The sequence below is a fragment of the Artemia franciscana genome, chromosome 5 (genome assembly GCF_032884065.1).
Source record: "Artemia franciscana chromosome 5, ASM3288406v1, whole genome shotgun sequence".
NCBI lineage: Eukaryota > Metazoa > Arthropoda > Branchiopoda > Anostraca > Artemiidae > Artemia > Artemia franciscana.
The window spans coordinates 21,861,857-21,876,651 of NC_088867.1; the positions used below are offsets into that span (position 1 = coordinate 21,861,857).

Sequence of the window (14,795 nt, forward strand, 5' to 3'; positions counted from 1 at the left end):
CGACACGTGGATATTATTAGTATTACAAATAAGATAAAATGACAGAAGAAGTTGCTGCAATTGTTATTGATAATGGATCTGGTATTTGTAAAGCAGGATTTTCAGGAGATGATCATCCAAAAACTTTGTTTCCTGCTGTGGTTGGGCGTCCAAAACATACGGGAGTGATGATTAATTCAGGCAGCCAGGATACTTATGTAGGTGATGACGCTCAAGCAAAAAGGGGAATTTTGAGACTTAAGTATCCTGTAGAGCATGGAATTGTCACAGACTGGGACGATATGGAAAAGATCTGGCATCATACATTTTACAACGAACTTCGTGTGGCCCCGGAAGAGCACCCAGTTTTACTCACCGAAGCTCCTCTTAACCCAAAAGCCAACAGAGAAAAAATGACTCAAATAATGTTTGAGACTTTTAACACCCCTGCTATGTATGTTGCCATTCAAGCAGTCCTTTCCCTCTACGCATCTGGAAGAACCACTGGTATTGTTCTTGACTCTGGCGATGGTGTTTCACATACTGTACCCATCTACGAAGGTTATGCCATTCAACATGCGATTAAAAGATTGGATCTTGCTGGTCGAGATTTGACCGATTACTTGATGAAAATTTTAACTGAGCGAGGATATTCCTTTACCACAACTGCCGAAAGAGAGATCGTTCGAGATATCAAAGAAAAACTCTGTTATGTTGCTTTGGATTTCGAAGAGGAGATGGCAACTGCTGCCAGCTCAACATCTCTTGAACAGAGCTATGTGCTGCCTGATGGTCAGGTCATCACTATAGGTAATGAGAGATTCAGATGCCCAGAAGTCTTATTCCAGCCATCTTTTCTCGGTATGGAATCTTGTGGGATTCACGAAACTACGTACAAGAGTATTATGAAATGTGATGTCGACATCAGAAAGGATCTCTATGCCAGCATCGTTTTGTCTGGTGGTTCTACCATGTACCCTATCATTGCTGACAGAATGCAAAAAGAAATTACTGCTCTTGCACCAGCCACCATGAAGATTAAAGTTATTGCCCCACCTGAGCGTAAATACTCCGTATGGATTGGTGGATCTATCTTAGCTTCCCTCTCAACATTCCAAGAGATGTGGATTTCTAAACAGGAATACGATGAGTCTGGACCATCTATTGTTCACAGAAAATGCTTTTAACTTGCCTCACCCTATAGTGAACACGCCACCAAATGTGATATTAGTTAAATTAATTTTATTGAAACATAAGATCATCTTATGTTTAACCTGACTTAGATAGTGGATTAACACTGACTTAGATGGTGGTTTTCATTGCTTAATGAGCTAGGAATGACAGCTTTTTTTCGCTTTTAAGTTCTTTTTAGAGGTTTTAATTGTTTTCGCTGTTGTGTAATTGACATTGATATCCTATTTATATTATTTTTATGTAACGAAGATTTCCTATTGTTACGCTACAACCGGTTGTAGCAGTTTGTTCTTTACTATGAAATTTTAGTTACTATAAGCCGTGGTTTGTTCTTTATTACGTTTTAGCTATATACGACGAAACTTTCATTGTCCCTGTTTAGAATGAACTAGCTGTTGGTGTGGCGCTCCGCGGCAGACCAACACGTAGTTGGTGGGGGCGCTTCGCCCCCCCCTCCAAGCAGCCCCGGACGCGTAATTTGTTACGCGCCATTGTAGTTGTGTCCCTGTGTTCCACCTATGAATATAGATAGATAGATCTATTTATATATATAAAAATAAGTTGTTTGTGTGTCTGTCGACTGACATCATGTTTGTGTGTCGACTGACGTCATGTTTGTCGACTGACGTCAATATAAGGATTGAGCTGTATGTCGTCATGAAGTTGTTTGTCGTCTGACGTCATGTTTGTCGAATGACAAAATTGCAGACCGGGACACTGGGACACAAATGACGACCGGGATATTGGGAATATAAATGACGACCGGGACACAGGGACACAACTACAAGGGGGATGCCGGGGGCACAGGGGGATATATAAATGACGATGAAAAAATTCAGACGTCATATGCGGACAGACAGACAGACAGACAGACAAAAATTAAAAAAAGGGTAAAAACTAAAAACTAATAAAAAAGTAAAAAAGCTAAAAAACTAAAAAAACTAAAAAAATAAAAAAGGTAAAAAAGTAGACTAAAACTAAAAAAGAAAAAAAAACTAAAAAAAGGAAAAAAACTGAAAAAAAAGGAGAAAAGGAAAACTAAAAAAATAAAAATAAAAATAAAAAAAGCTAAAAAAAGGTAAAAACCAAAAAAAACTAAAAAGAAAAAAAATATTTCATCATATACCAATTCAAAAACGAGGATATTGCTTTGTGGACCTTCTTTTGGCCATGCATGGTGATTTTTCATTCAGTGCACCACAAGGTCCATGTATCATATTTTTTACCACAATATCATATAAGCCCTTATCGACATTTTTATCAGGTACTAGCTGTTGGGGTGGTGCTTCGCGCCCCCCCCAAGCCCCCCCCCCCCGCGCGCGTAAGTCGTTACGTGCCATATTAGTTACGTGCCATTGTAGTTGTGTCCCTGTGTCCCACCTGTGAATATAGATAGATTTATATATGTGTTTCAAACTACGTAAAAATTGCGAATATACAACATTCTTGGCTTTCCCACTGTCTGTGCATATACAAAGCTGTATTTACTAATAATGACGTCATATGCAAACGCTCTTTTTACAAACAAACAAACATGCATACACACAACTCGTTTTTATATAGATAGATAGATACAATATAAATTAACTGCGTAAAACTTGCGAATATACAACATTCTTCGCTGTCAAATTGTCGCTGCATATAAATAGATTGTCAGGTTTACCGACCCTCGAACATGCAACGTACAATTGTCCATGGGAAAAACAATCAGTATTAAGATCTATACCACATTTTTCCAATGATTGACCTTGAGCTTTGTTAATGGTGATTGCAAATGCTAATCGAATTGGGAATTGCAATCTTTTAAATTGAAAAGGCAGATCAGTTGAAATCATGGGAATGCGAGGAATATGAACAGCCTTACCCTCAAAAGACCCTGTCAAGATTGTGGCCTCTATTAGGTTTTCCATTGTTTTTTTTACGGCAAGTCACGTGCCAATGTAAAGCTTTGGTGGGTTGATACTTCTTAAAAGTATTATTGGTACGCCTATTTTTAGTTGTAGCACGTGTGGTGGAAACCCTGAAAGATCCACGGAATTTAAAAATTCAGATGGATAATTAACCGCTTCATTTGGTTCCAAAACTGTGTCGACTGACTTGTAAAGGACTGCCTGGTCTCGAATCTTGGTCAAAACAATATTGTTAATTTCGTGGATGTCTATATTTTTCGGTGCGAGAATCGCTCTTTCACTTAGCCATTTATTATTTTTATAATTTCTTAGAATATTCGGAAATACTTTTTCAATCAATTCATTTTTGGACGTCACTAAATTACAGAAATCAGCAGGTAGTTGTATACGTCCTGAAATTGAGTCTACTGGGAGCTTTCCGTTTCCAATTGCCAGCAATTGATCTGAAAATGTTTGACCAGAGTCATCGTTTTGCAATCGGACACGCATTTTGTAGTTAATTTTAATGTTTTTACGTGTGCCCATAAATTAGAATTTTTCAGGCAAGCATTCATTTCGTCTGCAGGAGAGCGGAATGAGCAGTTCTTCCACCAGGCAGCAATGTTGCGGCTATTCCGGACGACGCAATTGCCAACGCTATATCATTTTTTTATCGAATTCATGCCAAAAGCAGTTTTATCACAAACGTTTTACCAGTACCTCCTGGCACATCCAAAAAGAAAATTTCTCCAATGTTGTTATCGACACAATGCATTATCGTATCATAAATGCATTAAATTCCGAATTTCTATCACTGATGAAGTACAATTGTAAAAATTTATGATTCTCGCCTGAGAATGGCACGCTTTCTGTTCTTTCTTTCTGTATTAGCCTCAAGCCTGTTTTTGCTGTTCTTTTGATTCCTCAGCACGCATTCTTTTCTGACTTTCTCTATCAGCAGCAAGTTTTTTGGCATTATATAAATGACGACGGGGACACAGGGAATGTTCGATTAGCAATCACCATCAACAAAGCTAAAGGGCAATCATTAGAATAATCAGGTATAGATCTGAATACGGATTGTTTTCCCATGGACAATTATATGTTGCATGTTCAAGAGTCGGTAAACCTGACAATCTATTTATATGCACAAACAATGGGACATCGAAGAATGTTGTATATTTGGAAGTTTTACGTAGTTAAAAACATATAAATAAATATCTTTCTATATTCACAGGTGGGACACAGGGACACAACTACAATGGTGCGTAACGACTTACGTGCGCGGGGGGCTTGGGGGGCACGAAGCACCCCCACCAACGAGGTTTCCACCAACAGCTAGTATATATATTTATGTTTTTAAGTACGTAAAACTTGCGAATATACAACATTCTTCGCTGTCCCATTGTCTGTGCATATAAACAGATTGTCAGGTTTACCGACTCTTGAACATGCAACATATAATTGTTCATGGGAAAAACAATCCGTATTCACATCTACACCACATTTTTCTAATGATTGCCCTTGAGCTTTGTTGATGGTGATTGCTTATCGAACATTCCCTGTGTCCGCAAAGCGCCACCCCAACACTAGTTGGTGGGGGCACCTCGCACCCCCCCCCAAGCGGTATACAACATTCTTTGCTGTCCCATTGTCTGTGCATATAAATAGATTGTCAGGTTTACCGACTCTTGAACATGCAACATATAATGGTCCATGGGAAAACAATCCGTATTCAGATCTATACCTCACGATTCTAATGATTGCCCTTGAGCTTTGTTGATGGTGATTGCTAATCAACCATTCCCTGTGTTGCCGTCGTCATTTATATATCCCCCTCTGCCCCCCGGCGTCCCCGTTGTAGTTGTGTCCCTGTGTCCCGGTCGTCATTTATATTCCCTGTGTCCCGGTCGTCATTTGTGTCCCGGTGTCCCAGTCTGTGATTTCTCTTTGGGTGTCCCGGGCGTCATTTATATTTCTTGTGTCCCGGTGTCCCGGTCGTCATTTGTGTCCCGGTGTCCCGGTCTGTATATACATTCGTTTTTGAATTGGTCTTTTTTTTAGTTTTTAGTTTTTTACCTTTTTCTTAGTTTTTTTAGTTATACCTCATGATTCTAATGATTGCCCTTGAGCTTTGTTGATGGTGATTGCTAATCGAACATTCCCTGTGTCCCCGTCGTCATTTATATATTCCCCTGTGCCCCCCGTCGTCCCCGTTGTAGTTTTGTCCCTGTGTCCCGGTCATCATTTATATTCTGTGTCCCGGTCGTCATTTGTATCCCGGTGTCCCGGTCTGTATATACATTCGTTTTTGGAATGGTATATGATTAAATAAATTTTTTTATTTTTCCCCTTTTTTTCTTTTTAGTTTTTTTTGGTTTTTACCCATTTTGTTCAACGTAGTTGAAAGGTCCGATAATTATCTCTTTGAGGAAATTATTCGTCCCTGCTTGCTGCAGAAAAAAAAAAAGAAAACAAAGATGCCATCGGTGCAGAATATCGTAGCTCAAGCAACTTATCTGGTTTTTCAAGCAAATGGATTTTCCTCGTTATTCAAGCAAAGGGATTTTAAATTTCCTACACAAAGGTTTCGGAAAAGGTAGTTCTAATAGTGTACTTTTTGGTTTGATCCGACACTGATTTATCGGCCTGATAAATCATCTTTGATTTGATCTGAGTTATCGGCCATTACATTTTTGTATTGGATGTGGTCGTCTCTTACCAAGTTGCTAGCCACCACTGCAACCTAGATTTTTTTTTGTAGTTATTGGCTATTTAATTTTTTTACTATGGGATGGGATTGTGCCCTACTAGGTTACTAGCTATTGCTGCAATTCGGATAATGAAACGTTTTAACATGTTACAAATGAAGACATTTACACCTTACCAAGGAGTAGGGTGGTATGGAGTCCTAAATCCTCTTAAAACCTTCTTCACTTTGAAAATTTCACTCCTTCTTATTTCTAACTTGGGATAAATATATTTCCCGATGAAACCAGTAATATAATCTTTGAAACAAGTACTAAGAGATTCGAGAATCCATAATTTGTGCTGACACAAGTTACAGCTATTCTGCTTTATTCGAAGTAAATGTGAGGCAAGGATGTACCACCACCAGCCTACAAACTTTCAATGTCTTCATCGAATACGCCATGGAAAGAACCACCAATCGTCTCTATTCTTGACTGCAGATTGGTGACCGAGTCCTAAGTTTTTTCTGACTTCGCAGATGATATTGCTTTGGTATACAACTCATCAGCTGAACTCGGAGAAGCCATTACCATACATTTGGAAGAAGTATTTAAACTGGGCCTGAAAATCAGCGGGCAAAAGACTATGCTAATGATTATTGGCCCGGCAGACGCAATCTGTACTCATCTGTATTCAATATAGTGAAAAATACGGTTGAAGTTGTGTAACTGTTCACGTATCTTGGCCTCTTCATCAGGGACAACAGATCTATCGAAGCTGAATGTATGTCCTGAATCGCAAAGGCGGCCTCAACAATGGTCCAACTGTCTCGCTCTGTCTGATCAAAGCCCGGCATTACGCTCAAAACAAAGATGCGTATATGCAACACCACTGTAAACCAAGTTCTTCTCTACTGTGCTAAGACCTAACCTGCTTCTGTTTCGGTCCAAAGCACCTTAGACACTACTCAAACCAAATTCCCCAGACAAATCAAAGATATTAAGTTGTAAGACTTTTTTCCAATATCCAACTGCTGCCACTTATCAGCCAGACACATAATTCACGTCAGCTCGTGGGTTTCAGACCGCCTTGTCTGAAATAGCTAAATAGGAAACTTATAGTCCCTTGACCTGAACAAAAATAAACAAAAAGACAGATAAAACTCCACAAAAAACCTCAAACGAGACTACGGCCAGTAGAGAGGAAAGACTAAAACAACGCGGATATTTCGCCTGTATCCAAACTAGGTGTCCTCAGCACGAGATAAAAAGAAAAAGCCCACTAAACTAAAAACAAATAAAACCACCACCAATAATAATAAATACAATTGTCAATTTACAATTAGAGGTACAATTTAGAGGTGAATTTTACAAACAGGTGTTTGGTTTGGCTATGGGGGCATCTCTCTCCCCTTTGTTGGCCAATCTCTTCATGGAATCTATTGAAACCTCTGCTATACAAAGTTTTAGGCTCTCCCCTTGTTTCTGGGGTAGATTCATGTTTCTGGGGTAGATTTATTAGTCAATTTCTATTTTGTAATTTCTACTTTTTCTTTGTCAAAAAAGCATGCAAAATTCATTTTAAAAATGTAAAGAATTAAATGTAAAATCATATGTAATGGACAGGAGCATCTTGCTTAAGAATTAGGAAGTGGTTGTTGTCATTTTTGGGACAGGCTACTTTTTTGTGTTATGCCTTCCCCTTGTCTTTATCTATTAATATCTATTATAGATACATTTATGTATTAATGTTTGATTTTTTTTATATATAAAAAGATATCATTCTACAAGTAAAAACTCTCTTAGGTCCATAGTGTCCACTGATATAGCACAAAATAAACATAAAAACTCAGGAAAGATTCAGGCATTCGAACTAAATCAAATACTACATTCTGCAATGTTTTATTGCTTTGATATTGATGTTGGCAACAAAGCACGCTCACATTATTATGACGCTCTCAATGATTTATTTTGGTCTATATCTATTAATTTTTCTTTGTTCTCTGGTTTCTAGTGATTCTTTAGGATAAACTTGCACTGCCCTTATAAATTCTTGTCCTTGTAAATAATTTACAGGTTGGGAAGTGAAAAAAAAGTTCCACTGGAAGTCAATACATAAAGAAAATCAAATGTCTACATCTTAATCCTCTCGTAATGTGCCAGAGCAATTTGACAAATCTGGATGAAAAGCAAATTTGAGTAAATTTGTAATTTCAAAGATTTGTTTAAGTTGTCTACTTTTTTGGGAGTGATTTTTCTAGTTTCGTTTTGTCTTTTGACAGTTTCTCTTTCTTTATTTACCTTAACTTTTTTTTTCTTTGTTTTAATGCTAATAGTTATTATTAGTTTCAGGGATCCGTAGTAAGCCATGATAATCAGAAATGTATAGTAATGAATGAATCAAACAGCTTAGACATAGTAGTTGAACTTTTAACAGATGATATTAGTGTACTTGTAGATCAGACAAACTTTTAAATTGAAGAATAATGCCTGTAAGCTATTATTAGCCATTATGGAAAGCCAAACAGATACAGAGAGTGCATAGAGGATTTTCGGCAAAATTAATTCCAGACAGATGGTAGGTAATATGTGATGGTACACGTCAATTTTTGCTGATCTCCTTACTAAGTCATGCAGTGACAAGTTTCAATGGCTTCTATGGGGGGAGGGGTGCTCCTCCTTCCTTTCTCCTGATTTGTATGCCCTTCCCATCTAGATTTTAAAATATATATATTCTGGGTATTGTCATTGAAAAATACCCTTTTTTGTATATTCATGGAAAAAATTAAAAACAAAATAATATTTTCCCCCTCCCCCTAATTTTTGTGAATTGACGCCACTGACAAGATTTCAGGAAAATTTTAAAGAAAGTGACTGAGTTTAATGGATTAAGCGCCAAGTTTCAGGAATTGATATTTGAGCTGATTCCCTAAAGTTTTATCAGTCAGAGAAAAAGTTAAAGAAGAAATATCAAAGAAACATTCCAGAAAGCGATTAGTCCAAATTGTATGTCCTTTTTCATATCTAGTATTTATATATATATATATTCAATTGCCGTCGAATAAAAAATTCTATCTGTCTTAGTTCTGAAGTTGTTTTTTTTTTGCCATTGGCCAACTTTCTAACGTCACCACTTAGAAAGGAGTGGAGGATAAGCTCCAATTTCTTTAGCAATGAGAGAACTTTTAAAGTTTATAAAGCACACCTGAAACCATTTCTCTACCGCAATCCCATGTCCGAAAAACCTAATGATAAAATCAGTTGAAATCACGAACAGAAATGGGTAGCAACAATAGATGGCAGTACTTTCAGACCCGTGGGAAAATGCCGCGTTTTTGCTTCTGTCAATTTTTCTATTTATCACTCGAAGAAGATGTATTAGCTGTGGAGCCGGGTATCTGCCGCATATATTTAACACTTATAGATTTTAGTCCATCTTCCATTTGAAAGTGGTGCCTACCTGCTTGCCTGCTAGAACGGAGCTTTCCACTCGAAAGCAGAAGCATGGTTTGATGAAACGAAAGCTTGCACAACTTCAGATACTTCTCTCTGATATAGGCTATATAACTCCACTTCACTTAGCACACCATAGTCTCTGGCTCATGGACAAGCGAAAACCATCTTTTTTGTCCCTAGGCAAGAGTTCTGCGGAGCTTTCCAAAATGTAATGCCATATTCATCAATCCAGCCTGAGGTCCACACTTTCCGTAAAAACCGCACAGGTTAGACACTTACCAGTGTCCAGGAATAAGCCGAGATCGGCGGCATAGAAAAAAAAAAACGGGACAAAACCAAAGTGTTGCTCTCGCAACACAATAGCCGTCGATGCCAGGACTAGATCCAGCCACTTTGGGATTTCAAGTTTTGAGAGGATGAAAAGTAATGAATTCGACTTTGCGGCTAAATGGACCTTAAATTACCAAAAACACTAAGAGTGGAACTTGATTTTAAGTTGGTTAAATGGAAACTTTCACTGCCATATGTGTCTTAAAAATGAGGAAAATTCTGGAGCTCAATTTTCAATGCAAAAGATCTCCAGATGCAGTTTGGTAGATTTACCCTTAGCGGGCGTCAACTTTGAAAATAAGGAACGCCTTTGAAAAACCAGTTGAAAATGAGCGAAAAAAACCACATAGTATTGGGGCTCTTGAAGCTATAACTTTCCTGATAGCTATAGCAAAAGATAGACAATGCTATAAATCTAGAAAAGTTTTTACATTAATTAAAAGTAAAGAAATAGATGAAACATTATAGTAGTTTCATTTAAATGTAAATACAACACTATGACAACAAGCATGCCAAATATATAAAGTGCTCAAATTTGGTATTTTTTTGTAAGTAAAACTATAAATTTGGTATTTTTTTGTAAGTAAAACTAAACTAAGTTAGACAAGCTTGAAACGCAAGTAATTAAGCAAAGCAGTTCAAAACCATAAGGTTAGAAGTAGGTTCACTAAGGTCAGTTTTGGCCCAAGATTTAATACCTTTGAATGCTTCTGCTTGATCTGCCTTCTTGGTAGTCGGGTTAATTTTAGGTATTCGTTATTTTTTTATTCCTCATCATTGATTCTTTTTATTTGTCTATTCTTTATTAGACTTTAGTTATTCTTTTTTTGAACTCTTTGCTTCAAGATTTTCATTTTTTGTTCTGTTCTTTTTCAGGTCTATTAACTGCTTTCCGTGATTTGAGTTATAGATGGTGCTTAAACACAATCACAGGACAACAGTATAGACTACTTTAGATTCAAATCCAATCATAGTGCCCCTACAGATGCTCTATTCACAATGCTCCTGTATATTCACCATGCTCCATTACTAAAGGAAGATTTAGCTTAATGTTCGCTTCACAAGCACCCATTATCAGTACCATTTTTGTTTTAAATCTTGAATAAAATTAAATCTCTGGCTTTGTAGGAGTTTTCTCTTCTAAACTAGAGCTGTTCAATGGAAAAACTACAAATAAAGCCTTACCATCACATAGGGTTTGTCATTGCTACCGAAAGCACCGCCCAACCTTCTCCCTTGGAATGTCTACGCGTACCAGTTTACATCTTGGTCTTGGCGGATAAAGACCAACTGCAGATCAAATTGGAACCTGTTGTGTCGTCCAACGATAAAACTACACATTCAAGCCATACCTGGTTAAGGAGGGAGGCCTGGCCACAGCTGTAATGAAAGTATTGAAAAGCTTAATTTAATGATACTCCTTGTAACGAGGAGCCAAATTTCTTTAGAATATTTAAGGCTAAAACAATTTGTTGAGGACATTTCTTGCCTCTCTGACTTACTGAATTTAAGATGCACAAATGTATTAACTGAGTTACAACTTCTTTCATGATTGTTTCCCTTAAAGTTCTCGCTTTCTTTAAATTTTCTGTTTCAGCCTTTCTTCATCTTATTAGGTTTTTGGCAGCGTTTCATGATTTTATTGTGGGGGGCCACTACAATGAGACAATTGGAAGTCTCTGCACTGTATGTATTTTAAAAAAGTAGTCGGCTTGAAAGCAGTTTGGATCTTAAAGGTGACCTGGGTTTACCAAATTTGTGTCATAAGAGCATTATCAAGATGATCAAATTTTTGTTACAGATATTACATTTGCTCGATAACCGTCTAGTGAAGGCGGCTCACAATAACTTGTTGTAATCTTTTAAAAAGGCGAGGTGGCCAAAACAGATTAAAGCCACGCCGGAAGAAGCTGGCTTCACATGGGCATGGAATAATAACCAGGGTCCTCATTGCAAACCTAATGATTTCCTTGGCATGTTGGATTTGGCTCTTTACCACCAGTAGATTAAAGCAGCCTATGATTTTATAACCAGATTAAAGTAATGTTTTGAGAGGAATTTCAGTTTATACTGAAACTACCGTAGAGCGTCCTAAGGCATTGACGGTAGGTGTTTGCAAATTTTGTGCCATAGCGTAGGGCACACTTGGATTCTTATGATGAAAATGGCCGGGAGGCTGGTCTACTTGCACCCTTTGTTGAGAATATAGGAGAGACGCAGAACATTTTATGAGTAATTGTCAAAGTTTGGAGAATTTATAGAATTGCTTTTTTTTGGGGGGGGGGGGAATAGGATGCATCATGGCTCCAATTTATCTTCGAGACATTTTATAGGAAGCTAATTATTATGGTGGAGAGTTTTATAGAGAATTTTTTAGAGTGGGCTACCCCTCCTCAATATCTTACTCTTTACGCTGAAGTTTGACTTTTTGCTCCAATTGCTTAAGAATGACTCCTGAAACACATGTTTTGTTAATTAGAACAATACGCTTTTTAATAACTCAAAAACTTTAGCATAAATGGCGAGGGATTGAGGTGGGGCGACCCCTTGTAAACGGTACAATTTCTGTTCGATTTAAGTTTTAATGTTACTCCTTGATTTCAGTTCAAAGGAAATATTGTTTTTCATTTTATTGTTTATAAGTCCGCATCCCTCAATGACGATTTTGTAGACATTTATATCTCAAGGCCAGTGGTGAAATTTTAGGCGCTTTATAAAACAAATTCTTAAGATTTGAGTCATATATGTAATTGCTGAGAATCTCTTGTTTTCATAAGAAAGCATTAAGTAGAGCCAGCCTTTGGGGATGGCAAGTGGTATAACCCCACCTGGCCTTCTCATAATACCCCATTGACCCTAACTTACGAACGAGTGGTCGGATCTCAATGAAATTTGATATTTAGAAGGACCTCGTAGCTAAGATCTCTTATTTTAAAATCCAACTCACATTTTAAATCCAACTGGATCCAGAGACATTGGAGGGAGTTGGAGGGGGAACTGAAAATCTTGGAAAACGCTCAGAGTGTAGAGATCGAGATGAAACTTGGTGGGAAGAATAAGAACATGTCCTAGATAAGTTGTTGACATTAAACGGACTGATTCTGCTCTCATTGGGGGAATTGCGTGGGTGTTAATTCGGAAAAATTAGACAAATTACGGTATTTTTATCTTACAAATGGGTAGCCAGATCTTAACGCAACTGCTAAATACTTCATATTAAGCATTATATTTCACAAAATAAATATATATGCCAAATATCACGATCATAGAAGCAGAGCTAATCATTGGCTGTTTTCAATACTTTTCAATTGCAATCCAAATATTATTTCAATTTCTCTAATAACTTTCAAGGTTCTCTCGGAATAGGACAAATTGACTATACTTATGCAAAGAAGGGAATAATCTATCGATTGAATTTATTTTGTTGGTTGAATACTGTAGATGATTAGTATTTTTGGTTGAATATATCGATAGTATCGATATTGATATTGATATCGATATCGATATTGAATATTGTAGATTATCAATGTTGGCGGTTGAATATAAGTAGAGTTTATCGACAATTCACAGTACTGAGAAAATGAGACAATGGGTTAAACAAGTTGTTTCACTTTTGCTTTTACTGATTTTAGGACTAACGAATGGCATTTTCGACGGAAATATAATCGGGTACAATAATAACAATAATTTTATTATTCTAAAATCCCTAGGGTCTTTAAAATACAAAGTTTAACAATTTATCCCAATTAATTTGCATAGTGCAAATAAAAACACTATATAAATTCTCTATAATTCTTATAGGTTTTAGAACTTTAAAGCTTAAGTTTAAAACATAAGTTTTAATTGGTACTTAGGTTTTATTTTGACAAATAAAGAAGCAATCCTTTAACTTCGCAAAACTTGACGCGAAATATTGTAAATTTGAGTAACCAATTTGATTGGGGTTATTCAGCAGGTGTTACTTCACATTCATACTGTTCAATCAGTTAGACTAAGTGTCTTCAATCAGTTTTTTCAATCAGCTTTTTGAATTTTAATATAGACGCAAGATGAACAGAGGTTTTTGTTTTGTTTTTCTCTAAGAAAGGGTACAATTCCTTTGCTCAAGAAAAGAAACTGTTAGTGCTTTCTGATGTAAAGATTATTTCTAATTAAAGAGATTCTTATATCAAAGCTATTTTTCCTTGTCTTCAAATTCGAAAAAAGAACTGTTCGTTGATTCCAATCAAAATTCTAAAAGTTTAAACAAGGAATTCATTACGTTTCTATTTTTGAGTTGATTACTTGTTTTTGTTTTTTTTTTGTTTTTTTTTTTTTTTCAAATTACGCTAAAGCTGCTTTCCTGAAAGAAGAAAAAATTGGGATTTAAAATTTGTAATATTAAAACTTGCTTTCTTATCTTTTAAGTATGATAAAAAATAACCTTTAATTAACAATAATAAAAATTCTTGAACTTCTGTCATTTAATTCTATAAACCTTCTTGTGTTTTGCTTGGTCCTGAATTAAGAAAAGGTATTTTCCGGAAATATTACTTTTTCGGGTAAATTTTTGTATTCACTGTTTGAGATACCTAAGAAATAGACATACCTTTAGAAGTGAAGTTTTATTCCAAATCAAAATATAACATTCATTTTGTTTGGAAAGTTAAATAACCCACACCCTACCCCCAAATGGTTAAATATATACCTTGAATTGTATATTTAAGGTGAGTTTCCTAATTGTCACTCTTTTTTTAAAACTAATTTAACGATTTGTCAAAACAATGGCAATCCCTTTCTTTATATTATTTTGGGTATATATTTGTCTGTTAGTCGGGGGGGGGGGAGTCAAAGAGTAACATTACAACTGAAATTAATGCAAAATTTTGCTGCAGGATAAAATTCTGATTCTAAAGGTACAGTATTGGTCATAGAGCTATCTCAATGCCCAGGGAATCGCAACACTGACCCTGTTTGGTGTCATAACTCTTTTTCTCCAAAGAACAACTTGGTTGAATAATGGAGTAGTTAATATTAAAATTGTTTTTTCTTATCTTTAAGTTAGTAAAAAAGAAAATCGCCAGCAACAATATAAATTACAATTTTGGCTGTTAGAGCCCTACAGAATTAAAAACATTGAAACTTGACCCATAATTTTAAGGGGGCAAGAAAAGGGCTGCCAAAATTGAAACCTAAAACCTGACTAAGTCTTTTCAAATATAATTGGGAAATTTAGGCCTATGCAGAAATTTCAAGTTCCTATCTAAAAAAATACGGA

At 36.4% G+C, this 14,795-nt stretch overlaps 2 protein-coding genes across 3 annotated transcripts in view; one reads left to right on the forward strand and one right to left on the reverse strand.

Annotated features, from left to right (window-relative positions):
* The window catches only part of LOC136027116 (testisin-like), a 49,110-nt gene extending 38,201 nt beyond the window's left edge, over positions 1 to 10,909 (reverse strand). Inside the window, exon 1 of one of the 2 annotated variants that reach the window (XM_065704069.1) lies at positions 10,724 to 10,909. Coding sequence is in view for 1 of the 2 variants with exons in the window: in XM_065704068.1 (XP_065560140.1) it covers positions 8,958 to 8,967 (10 nt within the window). In the remaining variant the exon portion in view is untranslated. Of the gene's footprint in view, positions 1 to 8,957; positions 8,983 to 10,723 lie in introns of those variants that run through there. The other variant, XM_065704068.1, reaches the window with a different exon arrangement.
* Positions 13 to 1,826, forward strand: LOC136027115 (actin, clone 302-like). Its single transcript, XM_065704066.1, has one exon. It carries the CDS (start codon positions 39 to 41, stop codon positions 1,164 to 1,166), a length of 1,128 nt encoding a protein of 375 aa, XP_065560138.1. The 5' UTR covers positions 13 to 38; the 3' UTR covers positions 1,167 to 1,826.
* Positions 10,910 to 14,795: the final 3,886 nt, after the last annotated feature.

Excerpts from the sequence above, each read along its gene's own strand:
- LOC136027115 (XM_065704066.1), top strand. The coding sequence starts at position 39 with ATGACAGAAGAAGTTGCTGCAATTGTTATTGATAATGGATCTGGTATT.